General features: G+C 58.4%; 1 protein-coding gene across 1 annotated transcript in view; it reads left to right on the forward strand.

Moving 5' to 3' along the window:
* LOC309857808 (uncharacterized protein) overlaps positions 1-19,635 on the forward strand; it is a 36,487-nt gene extending 16,852 nt beyond the window's left edge. The window contains exons 4-6 of the mRNA XM_082750578.1: positions 9,511-9,599; positions 19,010-19,107; positions 19,411-19,635. Coding sequence (XP_082606704.1) covers positions 9,511-9,599; positions 19,010-19,107; positions 19,411-19,520 — 297 coding nt within the window. The 3' untranslated portion in view covers positions 19,521-19,635. The remainder of the gene's footprint in view (positions 1-9,510; positions 9,600-19,009; positions 19,108-19,410) is intronic.
* The last annotated feature ends 4,353 nt before the right edge of the window (positions 19,636-23,988 follow it).

The following is a 23,988-nucleotide window of genomic DNA, read 5'->3' on the forward strand; positions in this document are numbered from 1 at the left end:
TTGGGCTTATGACCAGGGAGGTTTCCTCTCTTTCCCTGGGGGAAGGAGAGGGAAGGCACCACAGAACTCCGGACAGCCCCAATGAGTCTGCAGCAGGGGAGGGGTTCCTCCACATGCCCCCTCTGTCTCCCTTTATCCCAGGCACCACCTCAGCTGCTGGAGGCACTGGGCCAGTGGGACACGGGGGGCAGGGGGTTGTGTTTGGATCCAGGAGTCACCAAGGGCTTTGTCCGTGTCCAGTGCCAGTCTGTGGTTGCTGCGCCTAGCATCTTCACTTACCATGCCAGGATCCCACTGACTCTTGACCCAACTGCACTCTGTGTGTTCTAGAAACATTGTAACGGTTTCTCCTGAGCAGTGTTGTGCACTGGGACCAAGGGCAGCCCTGGCATTGGGCCTCTGCAGGGAATGTTAGGTTCCTTTTCCAGGGTGGTCTCCAGGCGGGCTGGCTCTCCTGAGCTCTGGAAGCACAGAGGGACGGAGTCTGTTCTGGCCTCGTGGCTGGTCGGCGGGTCAATAGGCTCCTTAGTGGTTTGGCAGCCAAGATCTGAGACCATGGGATTAAGAGATACTGTTGAATCGAGAATTTTTACTTCTGACTCTTCCTTCCCTTTGGCTTTGGATGCCTGTGTCACTGGCAAGAAGGACACTGGTTTAGTCTTCAACCCTGTCCTGCCCTCGGCCAATGCAGCCCTGAAGGGCCCGAGATTTTCCTCACTGTAGCCCGCCGGATTCAAGCAGGGCTTTGAGCTGCTGTGGGTGAGGAACTGAGGTGGTCTTGCCAGCCTCTGCCTGCCTCCCGTTGCATGGTTCCTCCTAACCAAAGAAACTTAGTAAGTGCTTACTGTGTGTAAGTCCTGCTTTAGGAGCTCAGACGAGACATGGGGGAGAGGACCTGGCGTCAGGTGTGGGCAGTCCACAGACCTGTGGCTTAAAAGACAGCACTTCATGTTCTTGCAGTTCTGGAGGCTGGACATCAGAGGTCAGGGGCCAGCGAGGTCCATGCAGATGGCCGCCTTCTTGCTGGGGCCCCAAGTGGCCATTCCTGCCGTGTGTGGTGGGTAGAGGGAGTGGGGAGAGGGAGCTCCCCGGAGTCCCTTCTCACGAGGACACCAGCCATAGTGGCTCAGGGCTCCACCCTCATGACCTCTGTTAATCTGAGTCCCCTCCTCCAGTCGCTCAGGGGGATTTGGGTTTCAACATATGAGTCTGGGGGTAAGGGGGGGACAGAAGTCAGCCCTTGGCAGGTACCTGAGACAGACCAGTGTGAATTTTGATGAAGGGGTACTGTGAGGCCTCAGAGCTCAGGGGAGAGCAGAGAAGGCTTCCAGGAGGAGGTGATCCAGAGCGGAGCTCTGAAGGAAGAGTGGCATGTGTGCAAATGTGCGTGTGTGTGTGTGTGAGAGAGAAGGGGGGTGTTAACAATCTGCTGTTTTCCAATTCGTGTGTTTTCTTAAGTCATTCCCTGAACGTTCCCCGTGGTTTGCTCTACACAGAACTTGGAGACACTGATGTGGGGCCCGGGGATGATCCGGAAGCTCACATGTGCAGTTTCCCAAATTACAGGCTGTAATGTTTGCTCTTCCCTCATCAGCCAACTGCTAGACACTCCCAGTATTTGATTACAGCTGCTGGCCCCTAAAACAATCAATTGCAAGTGGGTCCCCGGGCCACCAAGTAGGCCACGTCTGGCTTAGGTCAGGTAAACATTGAATTACTGCTGGAGTGGGCCTGCGGAGTAGTGATGGGTTAATACCTACAGTAGTATGAAGTTGGCTCGGATTGCATTTTAAGTCGCTTTGCATCTATCTCTCCCGGGGCGGTTTCTCCTCTCCCAGTCGGACCTTTACTTTGTTCCTCCCCTCCTCCTTCCAACATTCCCAGTTGAAGCGCACAGGGCTTCTGACCTACCTGTGGGTCCGGGTGTGGTGGCTGGGCCTGAGCTCTTCAGGGGCCTCCTCCAGGCCGATGGGGTGGGCGGTGGCCAGGCCAGCTGAGGTCGGGCTCCCCACAGTCACCCGTCTACTCACTGCCTCCTGGGAGCCCTCTGTCTCCACCCACATTCTAGCTTCCAGATGTGGGTGGCCCCACTCCGGCGCAGGGGTGTATGCAGACTGGTGTGAGGAGCCTCACATGCATTCGTTACCCGAAAAGAGTCCAGAACATCCCAGGCTCAGGGCCAACTGCTCAGGGCCCTTGCTCAGGCAAGGGAGGACACGGTGGCCAGGGGCTTGGGAAACTGTTTCTCATACTTAGGGTTTCCTTGTTTTTGAAGTTTTGGACTTAAATGCCTGGGCTTGGGACCAGAATGTGCTGGGGACCTTTGGGTGGAGGGGCCGGGCTCACCGGGATGGGCAGGTGCCTTTGGAGTCGCCCCGCGGTTAAACCTCTCGCTCCCCTGGCTGTGGCACAAGCCGCAATTTAGAAAGACTGCTGTCCAGCCGTTTCACTCTAAATAGTAAAACAATAAGTAAGCCTCGAAGAGGCAGCGATCATTTGCTGAGCAAGAATATTCTGAGTCGTTCTGATGTGCGAGGCTCTGGGCCAGCCAGGGTGGGAGTCAGAGATGAACAACAGGCAGGACCCAAGGCCTGCGTTGTCTGGAAAGTCACATGTGGGAAATAGTCATCTTTATTTCTCCCCCCGTGAAAATGGGCGTAGAGTGAGAAATACTCCAATAAATGGCAAAAATGATGCTTCTGTCTTAGTTATCTCTGTAATTCAGCACGTCGTTAGGACACATTGAAGTATTATGGGCTTTCTAAGTGTGATTATCTGCTATTGTTATAAACGGATAGCTTCGTGGCATAGGAGAAACCGTGTTTTTGTTTTTGTTTCCCATGATGGCTATTAGCAACATAGTAAACGTCTTGGTCGTTCAGACCCGTGGCCTACCCAGCGTGGGCCCTGGACACGCACCCATGCTGCAGGGACCTCGGAGGGCGGATTAATCATCGCTGAGCAGGTGGACTGGGGGTCTCCCAGCAGGCTGGCAGTGGAGCCAGGATGGTGACCCTGATTTCCTCTCCCTGAGGTCTTCCCTGTGATGTCACTTGCCTTCCTGCAGATAGGTGGGGGCTGTAACGGTGGCCACCTCCCAGGGGTTCTCTGGCTTAGATGAGGTCACATGTGGAAAAGCACTTACAGCGGTGTCTGGGCCAGCATGCGAGCTCCGCGGCTGCGAGCCATCCGTACCTCCTGTGCATCTCATTCTCCACAAATCCTTTTCAGCCTGCCTTGGGCAGGTGCTTTCCCTCACATCTTGGGTTTTAGACTTTGTGCATTCACGAGCAACTCTGTCCTCTCTTAAATTTCCCTTGGACACATTCATGGTTGGGGGGTACTCGGATAAGCTGGTACTTTCTTGCATACTTTACTATGCAGCTGTTCTTGACCCCGTGGAGGATCTGTCTGCCCCATGTGTCCTCATCTGTCCCTGTGCTAGGTCTGTCCCCTGGGGCCTGAGGTTCCAGCCCCCGGAGGAAGGGTTGTGGGGCATTGGCAGTCAGCTTTCCACAGCTGGCATGGCAGGTCCCTTTCTGAGGGTGTGGGGAATGTGGTTGGTCGCGCTACCAGGGTTTCCCAACACACGGGGTGATGGGTCCCGAGGCCTGAGTGAAGAAATGACAGCTCCCAGTGAACACGGTTCCCGAGCCAGACCTGTTCACGCTGAGACCAGGGAGCAGGTGTCGTGGGGAACCCGTCATGTTGGGAAAGTCATGGTCCCGAGCACAGTCCATGGGGTTTCACTCTCCTGACCATGGATAAGTCATTAAAGCCAATACCAAGGCTGAACTGTGATGAAGCAATTGCTGATTTCTGGGAGAAAATGAATGAACTCTGCACACACTACACCAGCAGAGCCGTGGTCTTGCCATGCTTCTGACCTTGCACATAAGAACTGAGAGTTTGAAACCTGTCCTCACCCTGTACTTTTAGGAGAATACCTTAGCACAAGTGTCCAGCTCTGCCTTGGGATACCCCTCTGCGAAGAGTTATCACAGTATTGGGAAGAGCATTCCCATGAGAATCACCAAGGACTCACTGTGCACCAGGCACCGTCACCGGCTTTCCCTGGGACCTCGAGCTGGGATTCCATCCCCCGGGGGTTGGGACGCAGTTTGACGGGAGGTAATTCTGTCTCCTGCCGCAGTGATGGGGAAGTTCTGTGTTGAGTGCAGGCAGCACCGTGGGGTCCAGGAGTAGAAACACGGGTGGAGGGCAGGGGACAAAGGCAGCACTGTCCCTGGGCAAAGTGTGAGGCTTGGTGCTGCTTGGGGGGGCCTCACTCTGGCCTGAACTGCGAGTGTGTTTTGGAGACATGTAGGTAAGAGACACGAAGCATTGCCAGGATGGTGAGCATGACGATGGTGACATGGTGGCCATAGGCCAGCGTGTAGTGGTTGGCTGCTTTATGCATGGTTTACGTGCTTTCCACATATTAATTCGTACTCAGGTACTGTGTTCATCTCCATTTTCAGACCTCAAACTGCAGTATTGGGATACAGGCGGGCTAGGGTGGTGGGGCTGGGGTCCCATCCTGGCCCGTGGCCCCACGGCCTCCCTGCTGGGGCACTCAGCCCCAGAGCCTTTGAGGGACTTGCCAGCCTGAGGGAGGTTAAGCCCAAAACCCCAGAGGAAGGAAATGACGAACCAGAAGCATAATACCCTGAACACCGTTTCCTTCCCAAGAACTCCTCGGGAAGCCCTCGGCGAGCCCTTGCGGGACCCTGGGAGGAGCAGCATGTTTGAGCCATGCTTTGTAGCATATCTGTCCTCAGGTGTTGGACGCTGTCTGAGACACAGCGGTTGCCGTGACTGGGATTGGCGTCCAGAGGGCAGACACTAGGGGTGCCGCTGACCCCGGCCCATGCACCGGGTGGAACCACGCGGAGGCGCACAGCCCAGCTCAGCCCTGGGCCCGAGGCTGGGAAGAGCTGCTCTGGAAAATGGTCTGGCTGTGTTGGACACCGGTGGCTGGGGCGGAGGGGACAGGAAGCCAAAAAGATGCCATGAAGCAAGGGAGGAGCAGTAGTCGGAGTTCTCGTGACGAGCGTCCGTATGTGGAATGGAAAGTCGGGGAGAAGAGTTCCTATTAGGAAGATGGTGAATTTGGTCCCAAGACATCTGTGTTCGACAGGTAGAACAGCCCAGCAGGTGTATGAGAATGAGGACAAAGGGACAGGTGGGGAGACACATTGGTGCTGTGAAGGCAGATTTCTAGTCCTCTTCTGGGAAGCAGTAATTGTGATCAGTGTTTGTGGCCCAGAGAGAAGACTAAAGACCGGGAATTCACCAATGGCTCCCTGGGCCGAGGTGGGACTCAGGGAGAGCCTGGAGCCCATCTCCAAATCCCAGCTGCACAGCTCATGACCTGTGAGCTCATTGCTCAAGGGACCCTGGCATTCTTGGGGGGCTTGACCGGAACCCCGCTCCCTGCCCAGGGTTCCCTGGATTTTTGGGGGGATTGATGGGAACCCCGCTCACTGCTCTGGGGGGCTGGGGAGGTTGGTCTTGGCTGGGGGCTAGCAGCCCCCCACTGGTGGATGCAGCCACAGCTCTGCTATTTTTAAGCGTCTGCCTTGCTCCGGTGGAGGCTGCCGGCGCCTGATGCTGAATCACGATCCAGCTTGCTAAGTGCGGCGGAGCCCATGGCCTGCCAAGTACCGGACAGGCATCTGGCTCTGCGTGGCGGGTTCCGGAGGTAGCCGGGGTTGGGGAGGGCGACACGACCCTGTGACGGGGGCCAGGCAGGCCCAGTGCGGCTGTGGTTCTTGTATGCACCCCTGGGTGTATAGACTGACAGCAGCATCTCTGCGAGTTACCGGATTGTGGCTGGCTGTGAGATGAGGACTGTGTGCATCAAACCCGGGTATCTTTGCCATCAGTGCTGCTTTCATTCCTTCTCCTAGAGCAGAAGGCACCGACGCGCGGCCATCAGAAGGCTGCCTTGCACACTGGAGTCAGATGGAGGAGGTTGCGCGTCTTTGTCTGGGGTCCTTCTGCATTTCTGAGATAGGAAATTTAAGCAAGTCTCCTGCAGGGGAGTCTCTCCCAAGGTAGGCCTGCCTCACTTGTGCTCTCCCTCCCCGAGCACCTGTAGGTCACAGCCGGCCTTGTGTACCTCCTGTGGGGAGGTCTTCCTGCTAGAGCCCCTGGAGGGCTCACCTCCTGGGAGAGCAGGGCCATCGTTAGGCCTGCGCGTGAGTGAGGGTTTGAAGGAGTAAGCTTCCCAGTCCCGTGCTCACCTCCAGAAGGCCTTCTCTGCACCCGTGTGCCTTCTTGCCTCTTCCCCAATGCAAGGGTGATGCAGATCATGGAGCCAGCCAGCACCCTGGCTGGCTCCATACCATGAGGGGTGGCTTTCCCCCGTCGGCTGAAGTGGCCCCTTGGAGGCTCCCAGAAGTTTCTAGAGCCTGAGCTGTCCATTGCAGAGGCAGGGTGGAGTTCCTAGTACTGGGCTGTCATGGCAAGGGGAGCGATGGACAGCATAGGCTGCCTGGCTTCTTGTACCTTCTTCCTTGTGGGATGCATGATATTGTGGTGCAGACAAGCATGTCACAGCCCCGGTTGAGACCATGGAGTCCTCCTTAGGGAGCATGATTAGTGCAGGAGGCTTGTGGGCCATCGCCCGGGGCAGGTGTGCCCTGGGCGAGGGTCATGGCGGCGGGCCTTAGGGGCTGTGAGGTTTGGCCCACACATTTCTTGGCCCATGGATGTGCCGCTCTCAGGCTTATGAAGCTCCTGGCGTCCCAGAACGGCAAGAGTCACGGGGTGTGAGGACAGGTTCCTCCACAGCGGTCCTCCTCGGCCAGCCCGGGACAGAACCGAGTCTCTCTCCTCACTCTTAGCTCCCTCTTTGACCCGCCGCAGTGTGCTTCCAGCCCCCATGGCTCCGAAATTCTCCTGGGAGGTGTTGCCCTGGGAGGATGTGGGAGTGCCAACCCACGGACACTGTGGAGTCATCTGTTCTCAGTGCCCTTGAGCTCTTTGTGGCCCTTGATGGCTCTTTCTAGAGACTCCCCTCCTGTGGGCACCAGGCATCACTCACCAGTTGTTCCTCCTTCTGGTCCGTCTGTCTGCCCGCACCAGCCAGTGCAGCCAGGTGTCAGTTTCCACCCAGACCTGGGGGTCCTCCTTCCCCATGGAGTTCTCCCTGCACCTGCTCATGGTCTGTGCCTATGGGACCTCGTCTCACCATCCCAAGTCTCCCTGGGCAGACCTCCGGAGTGTGTGACTTTGGGGTCAACCCTATGTAGACCCTCCTGAGATGACCCAAGGCATCTCTGTAGTGTGTGGATACCGAGCACCCTGTTCTCAGCTTGTGATGAGATGCAGCATCCCAGCATGGATCCCAGGGAGTCCCCCCTCCACAAAGGCACACGCTGTTCCTCCTGCCCGACCGAGGACAGATCTCATCCCCTCCTGTAGCACTTGACTGCCCTGCGGTCTTTTTGGATGTGAAGAATGTGCCAGAAGTGACACTGTGTTGTTCAGGGCTGACCCCTGAGGGTCCATCCCATGCTCCCACTTCCCTGCAATCCTGCCCCCATGCTGCTGGGGGGAGGGGCCACCTGCAAACAGAAGCCCTCGGGGAGGACAGACAGCAGGCTCTGCCTGCTGGATGTCTGCCCAGCGTGTAGGAGAGCTCCCGACCCCTGCCGGCCAGCAGAGGGCCGCTGTGCATGTGTCCCTGCACCGTCAATCCACACTCACGGGAGATGACCTGAGCCTTTGGTTCCTAGCCCCCAGATGCTGGAGCCGCATTGGGCGACTGGAACGGGGAGCCACAGCAGGTTTTACAGGGAAGGTGTGCTGCCTTTGACATGGGTTTGTGATAAGTCTATGTACCTGATCTGGCAGGTTGACTGTGTGTCCTGAGGTGAGAGGCAGGGGAAGGGGTGCTGTGAGGGGAGACTGAAGGGGTCGTTGGGGAGCCCCCCTCTGCTGGGGACACAGGCATCACCTAGATCCCGGTCTTCCACTCCCAGGCGGCAGTCTACTGGGGGGTGAGCCGTATTTCCCAACCTCGCCGCAGGCCTGCTGTCCCGCCTCTCTGCACACATTTCTGCGCCCGTTGCTGGTGTAGGGTTCAGGCAATGCCCTGCACCCCATCCTCCCGTGGTGGATGTCCAGGTCACCCAGACGGTGGAGATAGAGCCCTGTGGGCACAGGTGGAGGCCAGCACGCTGCCTGGGGACCCTGCAGCCACACCCTAGGGATCCCAGGAAACCCGGGCAGACATTTGCTGGCTGCAGCGGGCCCGCAGTCCCACTCACCTAGAGTGGGGCCCTTAACTCCGTCTTATGGAGGGAGGGGCATCAGACACTTGGGGACCAGCTATGGCACCATCCCGGAGGCACTGAGTTTTTCCACTCCTGGCTTGGCTTCTCTTTCTACCGTGAAAACGCAGTATCTCAGACGGGACTTCCCCTCCCTGAATGCTGGGCCCTGTGTTGGGAGAGTGGCCGTACTGTGGTTGCCTCGGGTGACAGTGATGGTACCACAGGCTCTGGAATGGGGCTTGCTTGTTAGTGCAGCAGAGGCGGGTCGGGCCCCCTGGCCAGAGGGCCAGGACGCAGGGCAGGATGCAGGCCCGGCCGAGACGGAGGGAGCTAGCTGTAAGGCAGAAGGAGGATGGAAGGTGGAATGAGGAGGGCTTGGTGGCCAAAAGTCTGCGGGGCTGGGAGGGAGCCGTCCGGGGAACCCCGGGAGCCCCTGCATTGGGTTGTGTCCCACCTCGTGGCCAGCCGGCCATCAGGGAGGGCTGAGTAAAGGAGTCCCAGAGAAGCCAGAGGAGTCTGCGTAGAGGGCAGCTGGTTGGGGGGGTCCTCGAGGCGGCCTGGCTTGGGTGATCCCCCAGCAGAGTGCGCTGGAGTCCCGAGGGCCCAGCTCTGAGCTGGTTCAGCGCCGTGTGCTTAGGAACTCACTCATTCATGGTTCCTTCAGCCAGCTACCATGTTGTGAGGACCTGCTCTCTGCTGGGCCCGTTTCTCTGCATGGGGCACAGAGGCATGGACAAGACAGATTGTAGCCAGCCCTCAGGAGTTGGAAGTCCAGTACACAGGTGACCCTGGCCTCCTGCCCACACCCTGCGTCCGCAGGGGAGGTGGTCTCTCCAATCCTCTCTGCCAGGACGTCTGATGGCACCTTCCTGGCACCACACGCCGCTTTACCTGGTGGCTACGTGCCACGTTTGGCCGGTGGCTTGAACCTCTGTCCCCATTCCCACAAGCTCCTCTCTGTGTCAGCCTTTCTCATTCGTCCTGTGTGGACATGGACCCTCATGTGAGGATGGAGGTGTTCTTAGAGGAAATCCTCCATGTGAGGGATGGGGAGGTCCTGGCCCTTGGAAGCTCTGCTTCTGACACTGGGGCCCCTGGTGTCCTAGCACAGGTGTGACCTTCACAGCCCCAGCAGGGACGGTTCTATCTGCTGCCCCACATCCAGTTCCAAAAATAACATCTGTTAGACTCTCACGGACTTCATCTCTAACTTCTGTCCCCACAGCTCCTTCACGCTCACATTGACAGCATCTCCGTTCCCCAGCGTGGTTGGAAAAATGAGTCAGAGTCTACCACGTCTCCTTCTCAGGGCTGGTAAGTGCTGCAAAGCATACATCCTGTTTTCCTTTTTGTTGTTGAAGAATGTGTGCCAAATTTCCACAAGAGAGGATTCTTGTTATTAGTGAGGAGCTTTTATTAGGAGGGCTTTTTCCTCACTAGCAGAGTGGGAACCAGTAAGAGTGTTTCTGGGGTTGGGCGAAGGCTGGTCAGACGGAGGTCAGGAGGTCTAGTGGACACTTGTCGTTGGAGGTTGTTGCTGGCCGATCAGCACGAGGGGTTTGCCTTCAACCCATCTCAGAGCCATGCTGAGGGGCACAGGCATCTTGGAGCCAAGAACACTGAGCCTCAGACCCGTGGCCAGCTTGGTCACCCTCGCTACACCCCGTCCTCTGCTTCGGGACGTCCAGGTGGGAGGGTGACATCTTCTGGCCTGTCGTAGATCCTTCCTCACACGCTTCCCGCCAGCCCTTCCCAGCCTCCGGCTAACAGCCCCAGCCAGGTGGCCCTTTCCTGAACCCCCCGAGGGCATCTTTCCTCCGGGAGGCCCCGTAGAGCAGCACTGGTGGATGTTTTTATGGGTCATGTTCTGAACGTCACACCCGAGTTAAATCTGTGCTGATTCAATTAGAACACGCAAGCTGAGGGACTTCTTCACGTTCCATGACTGGGTCCTAGGTGAGTGGCTTCTCTCTCTGGACACAGGTGTCCTCACTGCCGTGCTGCTAGCGAACGGCCGGGCCCTCCCTGCTCAGCCTATGTGCCAAGCGGTCTTGCGGCTGGATGGCAGAACTGGAAGCCCATGGCCCTGCACACACGGGAAACTGAGGGCCGGGCGGCGGGGGTGGCACACTGCTCAGAGCCACACAGATAGGCTTCTGTCTGGGGTGGGGGGTGGTCAGGCCAAGGCCCGAGGGGCTTTAGAAGCTGCACCTGAGGAGCTGGCCGGGGCTTGGGCCAGGTGGGGTCCCGGCCTCCAGAAGATGCCACGTCCTGCTGCCCCCAAGCTGGGAATGTGTGACATCCCCTTGCAGGAGGGGCTTCGCCGATGTGACTGGTTCAAGGTTCTCACTGGGGGTGGGGTGATCCTGGATTGTTGGGCCACACACCAGCTCCGTGTGAGGAGCTTCCTACGTGGGGGCAGGTGGGTCTGCCTCAGATGAGGTGAGACAAGGGAAGCAGAGGCATGTGTGTGCACACGTGTATATGTTGCTGTGTGTGGGCTTGTGTGTGGAAGAGACAGACCGGGAGCGAGGGAAGCAGGTAGAGGATTGCAGGCGCTGCTGGAGGTGGAGGAGGGCCCAAGGGGCAAGGGCACAGTTGTGTCTGGACTCCTCGGAGACAAGAGAACACACTTGTCTGGGGAGCACGGCCCCGAATTTAGACCTCGTGACTCCAGAGCTACAAGAGAGCGTGTGGTGACTTTTCCCGGTGGCCGCGGGAAACCCGTTAGAGGCATGAGAGCCTGCCTCTAGTTCAAGAGGGAGACGGGCTGTGAGCAGTGCGTCTCGGTGCTGACCGTGACCTCAGGGTGACGTGGATGGCAGTGGACTGGAAGCCACCATCCACTCTGAGTGTTCAGAAATAGCTTTCCACCGTGCGGTCCCAGTTTCCGTCTCCTGGAATGAAGAGCAGACATCAGACTTAAACTAATTCCTTCGCTGGCGGACCATCACGGGCTGGCCTCACGAGGTTCTCCGCCACGTGGACAGTTTCCATGAGACCGGGGGAATGGTTCTTGTGGGCTGCCCACTCCTGGACGCCCCCAGAGCCTTTGTGTGCTGGTCACCCACTGGCCTCCAGCGCTGGAGGCTCGCCCCAGCCCGTACATGTCCTACACTCCAGGGTGCCTGGTGGGGGTGGGGGTGCATCAGCTGTGCTCAGGGAGCGGTTGCCCCATGGTTTGAGCAGGGGATGTGACTGGCCACCAAGGACCTACTTCCCTGAGAAAGGAGGGTCCTCCATTGGGCAAAGACTGTCAGTGATCTTTGCTCATCCAGGTGCTAAGGTCCTGCATCTCAGAGAGCAGCTTGGAAGGATCTAGGGCAGGTGGCGCACCCACCGCATGAGCTTCTATGGTGGCCTAATGGCACGTGTTTCTGCAGTTCAGGACTAGGGACTGTGCACCTGCTGCAGGCCATGCCTGGGGCTTGACAAAGCCACCGGCCTCAGGGAACTCCTTGTTTTGAGAAAAAGCTGATCTTTGCATGGTTTGGGCTGCAGGCCCAGCTCAGACGGGTGTGGAGGATCACAGGCAAGGGAGCGTCGCCATGGATGCGGGAAGGGAGCATCGCCATGGACGCGGGGGGTCTCTCAGAGGAGCTGTGTCTCCCACTCGTGCAGGAGAACCAAGGAGGGGCTAGACACTGTGACATTCCAGTGGCTTTGGGGCCATGAGCTGGGGTGCTCCTTTGGGTCTTTCTTGCTGTGTGGACTGAGAATCCCTGGGGATGAGAACTCTGTCTTTTGCTCTTTCTTGCCCCTTGGTCCTGAGGGGATGACCAGCAGGCCGGCAGGACCAGCACCAAGAACGTAGTCTTCCTCTCCGTCCTGCTTCCCCAGGGCTGGGCCCAGGTCCTCATGTCCAGGGCAGGAGCTTGCCCTGGCCTGGGGCTCCCCGGTCGGTCCTGGGGATGGCGTGCATGGTGCTGGGGGAGAGGCCTGGCAGCATCTGATTCCTTCGTCCCTCCCTCCGTGCTCGAGGGCTGCATCCCGACCACAAGCCTGGGAAGCTGTTCAGATGGTTTGGATGTGGAGACCGAGGCTTCCTTGGAAGGAAGGGCCGCATCCTCGACCCAGTGAGGCCATGTTCTCTCTGACCTCTGCGCCATCTCGCCCGGACCTGAGCATGCTCCCAGGATCCAGGAGGTGTCCATGGCCCGGTCACTCTGTCTGTTCCTTGATGAGCTCCTGCTTTGAGGGCTGCAGAAGGTTCTGGCCAAGAAGAGGACATCCCCATCAGAAGGACAGCTGCCCCCGGTCTCCCACCTCCTGGGCCTTCCTGGTTGTCTGTCCTTTCTGCTGCCGGAGGAGCTCAGAGCCAGCAAGGCATCAGCTGCTGGGGCGCTGGCTCAGGTCCCAAGAAGGTGGTGTCTCTATGAAGTACGGGACTGTCCTGGCACCTGTCGCATGCAGGGCAAATTCTAGGTCCCTTGTCCAGGCGGTGAAGATGCCTTTCTTCCAGGGCTGGGCTCTTCTGGATATCCCTCTTCCCTGCATCCTGCGTGACGCATGGAGGGCTGGTCAGGCGCTCTGGTGCTGTGCAGTTTGGGACCAAACTCGCGTGCGCTGTTCTCGGCCAGAGCCAACCCCTTCTCCTCCATGTAGGGCCAGCCCGTCTCAGGACCGCGTTGCACAGCGCTTTGCTCGACCCAATGCAAACACGTCTTGTTCCAGTGGTTTGCCTTGCAGCCCATTCCTCACTGGTCAGAACCTTCTCTGAGGATGGCGAGCGTGTCACATCAGATTCTCGCATGCTCCGTCCTGGCACAGGAACGCTCACGGTATCCCTGGGAAGAATGGGTAGCATTCGGCGCCTGCTGGAGGGTTTGAGAGCACGTCTGTGAGGAGCTGCCCTGTCCCAGATAAGCTCAGGACCAGAAGGGGGGCCAGAGGTGCGGGGGATGGGGAGCCTCGGACATTGCTGGCGGTGGCCTGGTGAGGAGCTCCCGACTTAGCAGAGTCACAAGGACTTGTGAGTCCCTGGCTCTGGTCCACACCAGACCTTGAGAAAGCTTTTCTCAGTTGGTCAAGTCCCTGCTGATAGAGTCCACAGCGTGGAAAAGATCAAATTCTGGTGGAGAAGGTGAGCACCAAGAGTGGTACACGTCATGACAGAGGGGAGTGCAGGCCCCTGGGCACAGGCCACGGAGCTGAGGACTGCCATGTGACATAGAGAGGGTGAGAATCTTCAGGGCGACTCCTGAGTAATCAGAGAGGGCTTCCTGGTGGAGGTGACCCTAGCACAGTCTCAAGGACTTCATCATCAGTGGCAGTCGTACAAAGGGAAGAGTGTGTCGTGCACAGTACTGACAGAGGCCGCTGGCATGAAGTCCCCGTCCCGTGTGGTGCAGCATGGTGTGTGGAGAACTCGCACATCGTGCTGCAGTTGGAGCCCGACATGCTTGCTGGAGGGCGGTTCGGAGGGGTTGCTGAAGCACCAGAGGAACATGTTGGGCAGGAGTCAGGGAACATTTAGGGACACATCCACCTACAGAAATCTCGAGGCCTGGTGAGAGCTGACGCCCCTCCCATGCTCCTCACTGAGCAAGCAGGTGGGACCCACCCGGGCCCTGGAGGACAGGCCTCATGTGAGGCTCCCTTCTGTCTTTGGGCCATCCTGAGATCCTGGGGCGCAGAAGGGCAGGTTGGAAAAGGCATGAAACAGGTCAGGCCAGGGAGGCTAGCCCTGTGATTCCTGGGTCCAGCCAGCAAGGTTGCCTTGGGATGTCTACCCTCCCGACTGCTAGAGAGCAGTGTTTGTGGTCCTGGTCCTTGGGCAGGGTCCTGCTTGGTGCCCCACGTCCACCTGCTGTTCCCTTGGGCTCCCAGTCTCATGGACACCAGCATGCACCTGCTCCATCCTCCAGCCAGGCAGCCAGAGCTGACTCAGGGTCTGCTCCACAGCAGGTGTCAGGCCAAGAGGGAGCGTGAGCTCCTGTGCTCCTGCATGGGGATCCGGGCATGGGCGTGTGGGTGGGTCATGAAGGAAATCGTTCTCGGACATGCCCAGTGCCACGCTGGGAGCCCTGTGCCCTCTTCATGCTGTCTTGGACGTCAGCATTCATCGGCAGTGTAACTGTCGCCCTAGGTGGAGCTCCTTTTTGCAGTACACAACCGGAACAACCACACAGGGTGGCCCTGATGAGGTGCTTGGCCTTGGCAAACTGTCTGACCTCTCGAAGCCTCTCTCTCTTTTGTAAGATGGGAGTAGTAAGAACACGCCCTCAGAGTGCTATCGTGACTCCTGTGGGCTCTGGAATAAGCCACTAGTAAGCAGGCGTGGTATCATCGTGGCCACCCTTGTCCTGTTCAGAAAGGTGGGCCAGGCTCGCATGGCCTGAAGTCACACAGCAGCAAAGGGCAGAGTCGCATGGGCTCAGACCTCCAGAGTCTGAGGGACTTCGTGCTTCTTCCCCTCAGTTTCTAGGCAGAGGACAGGTGAGGGGGAAAGGGCCACCCTGGAGCTCCGCGGGGAGGGGCTGGCACCGCCGTGGATTGGACCGCAGTCACAGGAAAGGAAAATGAAGTGACATTCCCCAAGCGTGGTCTCTCTTTTTCCAATTCAGCTTTGTCTGTAAACAGCCAGTATCGTCATCCCAGGCCGGGGGGACCCGGGTCTTTAGGAACCTCTATCACCACGACAGAAATCTCAGCCCTGGCAGAGACACTGCTCCAAATCACACTGCACACTCCCACCCCCATCCTGGGCGTGTGACTCTTATTTGAAGAGTTGATTGGGAGGCTTTGCAGCCCCGTGAAGAGATGTTTTGTCCCGCATCCCATTAAGGGTTTACTCAGCTGGCTGGAACAGCAGGAACAGCCACGGGGCAGCCAACCCCGTGACGGGCAGATGGCTCCCGTCACATCGCAGCTTCACGAAGCACCTGCAGTCACCGTGCAGCTGGTGCCACTGTCCAGGGCGATCCGGGTCCCTGTCTGTGTACCGCCTGCATGGCCTGCCCACCCCAGGGCCTTTGCTAACCATCTGCTGGCTCCAGTGCTCCACCCGGCACCCCTGCCTGCATCTCAAGCCCACTGCACTCAGGAGCACCAGGTTCTGAAGTCCTGGCCCCTCCACCTAGTAGGCTATTCTCCACCAGGGCAGCGGTGTCTCCCAACCTGGGCCAGAGTGAGCCAGGGTCGTTCCGCATGACAGGGAGCCAAGCCGGGGCGAATGCAGTGGAAGGACACCACTCAAATCTTACAGAGCCCAGGACAGCCTCTCAGCAGGGAGTGTCAGCAGTGTGGTGGCTGGGAAACACATGCTGTGTGGCGGGGTGGACACAGAGTGCATGAGGGGCAGACCCCGCAGACCAGAGTGAGTGAGCTGGGGAGACCCTGCCGACTAGAGCTTATGAGCTGGGGAGACCCCATAGACCAGAGTGTAGAGCTGGGGAGACCCCCCAGACTAGAGCACGAGAGCTGGGGAGACCCCACAGATGAGAGTGCGTTAGCAGGAGACCCCCACAGACCAGGGTTCGTGAGCAGGGGACCCCACAGTCCAGAGCGCCCAAGGCAGGGAGGTGCTGCAGACCAGGGTGCGTGAGGGGGAGACCCCACAGACCAGAGCGCATGAGCCACGGAAATTCCGCAGACCAGAGTGCAGAGTCGGGGAGACCTCGCGGACCAGAGCTTACGAGCCGGAGACCTTACAGACTCGATCATGTGAGCAGTGGACCCACTAGACCAGGGCTCATGAGCAGAGGACTCTGCAGATCAGTACGGGTGAGCCAGGGTCCCTACAGACCAGAGACCGGGAGCCCAGGATACCCCGCACACCAGAGTGCATGAGCGGGAGACCTCACAGACAAGAGCACGAGACTGGGTGAACCTGCAGACCACAGTGCATGAGAAGGGGAATCCCTCAGACCAGAGCGTGTGAGCCCGGAGACCCCGGAGACCAGAGCGCTTGAGCTGGGGACCCTGCAGACGGACTGTTACAGCAGGTGCCTTCCACGCACATGCTGTGTCCCACGTGGGCCCTCCCTGCTGTCCATGGGTCCATTCTTCTACACCCTTAAGTCCAGAGCAACCCAAGGGGCAAACGGTTGTTTTTACCAACTACCCCCCCCATTTCACGGGGAGGCTGGGACTCAGCCCCTCAGTACCCACGAGACTCTAACAAGCTGCCCGCTGCCCCTTAAGTGTCCGTGGGGCATCCGGAATCAGTGTCCGGGGGGGCCGTATGTCCATGCGCGAGGCGAGGCCACAGCAGCCACTCAGGCCAGGCTCTGAGGCAGGGTCTGTCTGGCCCTGCACAGCCGCTGTGGCCCCAGGGTCCGTGGTTATGGCTGCGTCCCTCCATCTGTCTCTGTGTCCGTGTGTCCTGTCCTGTGTGTGTGTATCTGGAAAGGACGCTTGTGTCTGGGTTGGGGGATGATCCAGGACCGTCTCATGTTGAGATCCTTCGTTTATTTACATTAGGCAAGACCCGTTAAAGGTATCCGCCACAGGTTGCAGAGTCGCGAACGCAGACGTGCCTCTCTAGCAGCCACTGTTCAGCCCCTTCCGGACCGCGATGTCTGACGCAGTGAGCGCGGTCCTAAGAGTAAAAGCGCCACCACTCACGGGGAACGAGAAATCTTAGAGGAGGCACTTGTGCACGTGAGAGGGGCTGGATGACCCACGGGAAACACTGCGGGCTTGGCTGGCCGCGGCCCGTGGGAGTACCCTGCACTCCAGGCAGGGGGAGTATAGGCTGTCCGTGGCTGGGGGCTAAGTGTGCAAGGTTACAGGCCCGGCACGAGGTGTGCTGACCTTCCCACCCCTTCGGCAGGGCGCAGCCCTGGGACTGGCTCAGCGGGCGGGTAGAGTGCACCTGACGTTCAGTTAGGGCTGGGATGAGTCTGGCAAGAGCACGTTCACATACACTGCTGGTCACCACAGCACATGGCAGAGAGAGAGGAGGAGGAGGACCCGGCTGCCCGAGGCAGGTTCCTGAAGGCACGTGCCCCGCAGAAGGGGCCTACAGGCTGAGGGACATAGAGGCTATGGGGAGCCATAGGTTCAGGGGGAGGGACCGCCTGGGAGGAGGCAGGGTGGGGGCAGGGAAGGGCTCAGAAAGGGGAGGAGGAGGAGCAGGTAGGAGGAAGTGGTACCTGGGGCGCTGGGAGCAGAAAGCATGGCAGGAGTGAGCTGAGCGCATGGCCGGGGCTGGGTACGCAGGTGGGGGCTCAAGGTCTGGTCAGCGGGCAGGTTGGTGGCTTTGCGGATAGTCTCCGGCTGTGCTCGCCATCGGGCGTGGCCCAGGGGAAGGACCTTCATGGATGGAACGTGATTTAGGGGGTGTCTGCTCCCTTGGGGAGTGGCAGGGTCCAGGAGACCCTGGGCTCTCCACTCTCCAGCAGGTGCAGGCATGAACACAGAGCAGAGGGAACTGGGCGGCCAGAGGGATGGTATGCGCAGCGCCCCAAGGGAACAGAAAAGAGGAGCCTGACTCGCAGGGGGCAGAGCTGGGCGTCGAACCCAGGGAGACCTGAACCCAAAGCGCCCATCTGCACCCCACACTGCGCCGCCTCCTGGTCATGGAAGGCTGCAGGTGGGAGAGTGGGTTGGTGGGGCCGGCCACCTATGCGGATGCACAGTTCTGCTGGAGGTGGGGTGTCGGTGCCCTGACGGGCCTGCCCCCTTCAGACCCACAGAAGCATAAATGAGCTCAGCTCGCTTTGACGCTGGTCTCGGCTCCCAAAGACCCGTCAGCTCAGGGGAAACTGAGGCAGCGTGACCCTTTGTCCTGCCGTCACAAGGCAGGCTTCCCCGGAGCATGCTCTGGCTGGTGGGGCAGGCAGCGGTCCCCACCTCCTTGGTCGAGCGCCAGAGACCCAGGGAGGCCAGGGCGAGGCTGACTTAGAGTCCTCAGATGCTCTGAGGGCCCCAGGCAGGGCGTGCCCTTCCCGCCCCCCCCATCCTGTTTCTTCGCCCCAGGGAGTGTTTCCCAGCCCATTATCACATGAGTGCTTGGCTGGGTCACCCTTTGTCAGGGCAAACATCAGGCATGTGCTAATGGTCCCCTTAACCATGGCCAGTTGGGTCTTAATGTCTGTTCAATGACACCTGCTATGAAGGCTCCCATAACGGAGCTCTTAATGGCAGACGAGGGGCTGTTAGACCTCGGACACTTAGCCCACAGCCATGGACAGATCCCGGAGGGCAGCCTGCCCCTCCAGAGGGCCGAGGGGAGGGGCTTGGGGGAGACACCTAGAGCCCCCCTTGTTCTGCTGGGCCCCTGAGAGTGGGAGACACAGAAGTGGCTCTGGGGGGATGTGGCCAACACCAGAGCCCATCCCGGTTTCCTGTACAGACCACTGACCTGCGCTCAGAATGAACACCAAGCACTCTGTTTCCCGTGTGGGGTTGGGGATAAGAAATACCAGGGACGGGGAGCGGGAGACGGGTCCCTCCGTGCCGGGTCCCTCCCAGCAGCAAGCAGGTCCCTCCCTGCCCTCCTGCCCCAGCCTCAACCTCCACACTCGGGTGCGGGGCAGAGACGGCTTGCGAGGGTGCGTGGGGACGTCACCGGCCGGCACATCCGTTCTCAGACGCTCTCTTTGTCCTCACGCCTCCCCGCTTGTGGTACCGAGGCGCGTCCAGGCAGCTGGTGCCCGCTTGCTCCTGGGGCACCTGTCCCCCTCGGGAGGAGGGGTCTCTAGGTGTGGGGATCGTTGGTCACACACGAGTAACTGGAAGCCTTCCACGATGAACAGAATGTTCCCTGTGCTTGACAGGTGTGTGGTGGGACCAGAGGCCGAAGCGGTTAGCACAGCCGGCCTGCTGGGCTCTCTCAGACGGGAGCACACCCGGGAGTTTGCCAGTGGCCAGGGAGGTACGACGCTCCATGAGGACGGGACGGTGTGTGGAACAAGGGGTCACAGGAGGGCACCCACGTCCCATGGACGACAGGACAGGGAGCTCCCGAACGCCCTCTGAGGGGGCGCGCAAAACTGCGGCTGAACACCCAGCATCTTCCTCGAATACAATTAATTCTTTCCATCAGCAGGGAAGTTAAAACATTTTTATATTGAAGTTAACAAGAATATATCACAGTAAAAAAGCAAACATTGCATGGTTCTTTTTTTTTTCTTAGGATTGAATTTTTGAAAGTGAGGTATGTTTTGTGTCTCCCCAGGCCTTGCTGAAATGTCCGTGGCAGTGTCGGCACTCGGGCCCGAAGGACGGGAACGTCAAGGGGCTACTGATGGTGAGGGGTCCCTCCGGGAGGTTCTCATCTGGGAGTGAGCTGGGAGCAGACCCCCATTGGAAATAAGCGAGGCGGACGATTCGTGCAGGACGGAAGCCAGGGCTCCGGCTTGGATCCTCCTGGAACGGCCAATGTAGAAGCCCCGTGGAGGGCAGGACAGCTGGGAGGAGCAGAGGGGTCCGCCTGGAAAGACCTCTGAGGCTCAGAGCCCGTGGCACTGGCTGGGACTGCAGACCCCGTGAAGCATCTGGCGTCCGCACCCGCTCACCACGCCACCGTCCTGGGTGCTCACGGCATCAGTAACCACACAGTGCGGCCCCAAGGAGTACTTCCTGCACACCTTGCAGTCTGTGGGCTCACACTGTCCAGAGCACGTTCACCCGTGAGACAGCTGCTGAAGCAAGAGCTGTCTGGAACTAAGTAGAACACGGCTGACAGGTGCCCAGGAGCACGTCCGGAGCCCAAGGCCCCTCCAGCCCGTCACTGTCCCCTTGGTCCCACGTGGTCAGAGGTTCCATTCAGGTGTTTCTGGAGAGAAGGCAAATGAGCAGCGTCTCTCGCGAAACTTTGTCCTTTTACTCAGAAAGGAATGCGCTCACCAAAATTTCTATCTGTGCTCACGGACAGGAACCGGGGCGCGTGGCCCACGTGGCCACAGGGAGCCTGAGAAGGTGAGCCATCATCAGGAAGCATGGCCGCCCCAACAAGCTCAGGGTCCTCTCAGGGAACAAGGGGGTATGGTGGACATGTGTTGGCTGACATGGCTGTCCCCACCGTCCTGGGATGTGATGACCATTTTCATTTTCATAATTTGACGGAGGAGGAGATTAAGGGACAGGCAAGCCAGGTCATTTCTTTCCTGAAGACTACCTAATAGACGGGGAACCGTATCTCTGTGAGACCATAGGCAACCTGAGAGCAGGACTGTGTGTTTGTCCTTTGCCCTGTGTAGCTGTGACCCCATCACCAGACAGAATGTCACTTGGATCGATGCCTGATCGAATGCCTCGTTGATGGCCCAGTAAAGTCCCGTGCATGTCTCAGGCTTCCCCGTCCTCCCTCTCAGAGGAAAGAGTTCCAGAAACCTCCCCATGCCGGCATGCAGTTCCTCTGGGCCCAGGCAGCGTGGGTGTGCCGGGAGGACCAGTTTCGGCCGACTGCCATCCCAGCCACGTGCAGCTGAGCTCACCAGGACCAAACAAGGCCCGAAGTGTCTCAAGGAGTGTTTTTAACAAGTTGTAAATAATATCTCACCAAGTCCCATCGCTGCCTAGAATTGATGCAGCTGGTGAGAAGTAGTCATGATCCCGTGAATCGTTTGTCCATTTACAAGAACATTTCATTCACCTCCTTCCAGAAGGATGCACAGAACACGCTTTAAAAGAAGGCGTAACTGGTACTGACATATGGGAAGGCTGTGTTGCATTCCAGTTCCTCACTGGCTCATGCGGTGTGTGCAGAAGAAGGGATACTCGTAATTACTGGGGATTTTTTAAAAAATAGAGATAATTTGTCTTTAAGAAGAAACACGGGCATCTGCAGAATGATGACTTTGTCTCCCCGTGGTCTGCTCTTGGGTCAGAAACTTGGCCGGTACCCTGCCATGTGATTGCTGGCTTCTGGCCCTGCTCTCTCACTCTCGAAGAAAGGGCGTATGTCTCAGCCTCCTGCAGAACCACCCCGCTCTTGCCTCTTGTCGCCCCTGCTAAGGCTGAGCATGGATCTCCGTATGTTGGCACGTGAACTAAGGAATAAGCCTCTGGAAGAAAGTCAGAATCTCTCTCATGGGGAAGTCTTTCCTGCTACAGCGAGCATCCCTATGACAGTTGGGCTTAAGGAGGAAGGGGGGGAGCTTGGATGACCAGGGTTGCACCAGCCCGCAAACAGAGCAGCCACGCCATGTAACAAAGCATCCGACCCTCCGTGACTTGAGACAAAGGCTATTTCTTCTCATGACCAGGGCTCTGCGGGTTCACCTCGCTACAGCTGATCTGGGCTACCCTCATTCTGGGGCGGGCGAGCGGGGCATTCTTTAGGCTCCTGAATAGACTTGGGTCTTTTCCTCAGCTTTCTGCAGAGGCCATATCTGAAGTGACGCCTCTGCCTGGTGCATAACCTTCTTGGGGGATCCCAGGAATGAAAGCTTGCCCAACTCCAGGGCACAAGGACGTGGCAAGCCTCCGGAGGCATTGCATCAAGAATAGCTCATTAGCCCAGACAGGTCACATGGTCCACCCATGTGGACCACCATGGTGCACCTCCCTCCCAAGGGCAGGGAGGGAGCAGGGCCTGGCCTTGGGGCTCTGGGGATGGGGGAGGGGCTGTGGTGCCTGGGAAAGGGCTTTAGGGTGGGGTGGAGGGGCTGTGGTGCCTGGGCAAGGGCTGGGGGGAAGGGCTGTGGGGTGGGGGGAGGGGCTGAGGGCCTGGGAAGGGCATGGGGCCAGGGGTGGGGCTTTGGTGCCTGGGAAGGGCTCTGGGGATGGGGGAGGGGCTGTGGTGCCTGGGAAAAGGGCTGTGGGGTGGGGGGGAGGGGCTGTGGTGCCTGGGCAAGGGCTGGGGGGAGGGGCTGTGGGGTGGGGGGATGGGGCTGGGGGTCTTGGGAGGGGCATGGGGCTGGGGGAAGGCTGAGAAATAAGATCTAGAATGAGGCAGTGAATCCTCCAAACTGGAGATTCAGTCTGTCCCAGAGGAAACCATGGGGTCGTTGGGTGGGGTAGGGGGAGCAGAGAAACGCAGGAGAAGCAGAGGGGACACACGGAGTGGGCAACAGGTGGAATGTGCATGGGGAGGGAAAGGGCAAATATCTCCCAGATCCCCCAAGTCCGGGTTTCTGCCCCAGAAAGGTGAGAGCCACAGGTGTAGGTGGGGCGTTCCTGAGGGACACATTCCACATGTTGCCAAGATCCTCCGAGACGGAAAGGTCCCAGCAGCACCTGCCTTCCCCTGCAGAGAAGCTGTGACCCCTAGTTTCCCCACAGTCAGTCGGTCTGTTAGCAAATACCCCTTGGAGGTCTGGATGGCCGGCGGGCGAGCAGACCTGCACCAGCGTGGGTCTCCTTCCCACCACCCTTGGCTGCCACCCGGCCTCTGTTCCCCGGGCCCCGCTTTTCTGACAGTCTCTTGCCCAGTCACCAAATTGACTTCCCTGTTAGGGAGCAACCAGGTTGCCACTCCTTCAGGAGACTTCCCCTTCCCTGGGATTCTGCTTTGTGGCTCTCATTAGCATTTCCCTCCTGTGCCCCTGAACATTTCTCTTCAGTGTCTCTTCCTGGCACATTCGAACATTCAAGGAGGGGAATGTCAGCAGCAGAGGTGGAGAGAATCACTGAACAGTAAATGCTCCAAAACCTTTTGCCTTGGAAGCGCCGGGAGCCATCTGCTGTGGGGTTGACTGTGGGGCCTGTGCCCCATGTGAGCAGTGACCCCAGTGACAGCCCCCCCAGGCCCCCCCCCGCCCCCGCCTCCTCTGATTAGCAGCATTGGCTGAGTCCTTTGCATTGCCCTTCTGGGCTCCTGGGGGCAGGCCTGCAGCCAAGGGAGCTGGACCACCCAGGGCCTGGCAGGGGGCAGGTTGCTGTCCTACCATACCGTAGGAGGGGAAGGGGGCTCAGGTTTCACCTACAAATTTCAACACCTGCTTCTTCCACAATCAGGGACCTTCCACCTGCCTTTCTGCACGCTCCCGCACTACCCCCTGCACTCCGCTAAATCTGCCCCCGTGCTAGTCTGAGCTCCTGCCCACCCTCTTCCTGCCTCTCCATCACGTGTAAATGCCACCTCCTCCATAAAGCCCTCCCTGATTCCCTGGCAGGAGTCACCCACACTGCCTCTCTTCTGGGGCTTTCATAACAGTGTAACTTATCTCCTTCCCCACCTGACTGTGCTTCCTGGCCATGGGGAATTTGCCTCAAACTTTGCTTTCCTCCAGTACCTAACTAATGATTCCAGTGGAGTAGGTCCTCAGTAAATAGCTGAGAATTCATCAAATTGGGGTGGGAGTGGCAATCGGAGAAGCGACCTGATATGTACTTAAGAGCTCCCGTCCCCGGCTTGTTGCTTTGGAAAAGAGAGTGAAATCGGTTTTTTATTGAATCTGCTCTTTGCAGTGATTTTGTGCTCTTTGTTGGGCCAATTTCAGTTTTGAAGATGAATTATGACAGGCGGGTACCCGCGTGCCTGCATTACCGTGTGCTGACTGTGTCAGTTAGTGGCCGGCATCTAGGAGGGGAGTTTGTTGATGTTTCCATTAGAAAACAAAAAAGAAAGAAACATTAGGATCCATAAAAAACAACGAGCAATGATATTTTCCTTTTTATTGGTTCTTTTAAAACATTCGCTGATAATTTCCCCCATGCCTAATAGGCACATGCTTGTGTCTTTAGGTAAATCCAAAATTTGCAGAAACGCATTCTTATGATTGTTCAGCTTCCTCCCATCGTGAAGCCCAAATGAACAACTTCCCAAGGCAGCAGGCGTGGGTCTCCTGGAGGGCATTGACCCGGCCAA

This window comes from Mustela nivalis (assembly GCF_964662115.1).
Source record: "Mustela nivalis genome assembly, contig: HAP1_SCAFFOLD_1303, whole genome shotgun sequence".
Lineage (NCBI taxonomy): Eukaryota > Metazoa > Chordata > Mammalia > Carnivora > Mustelidae > Mustela > Mustela nivalis.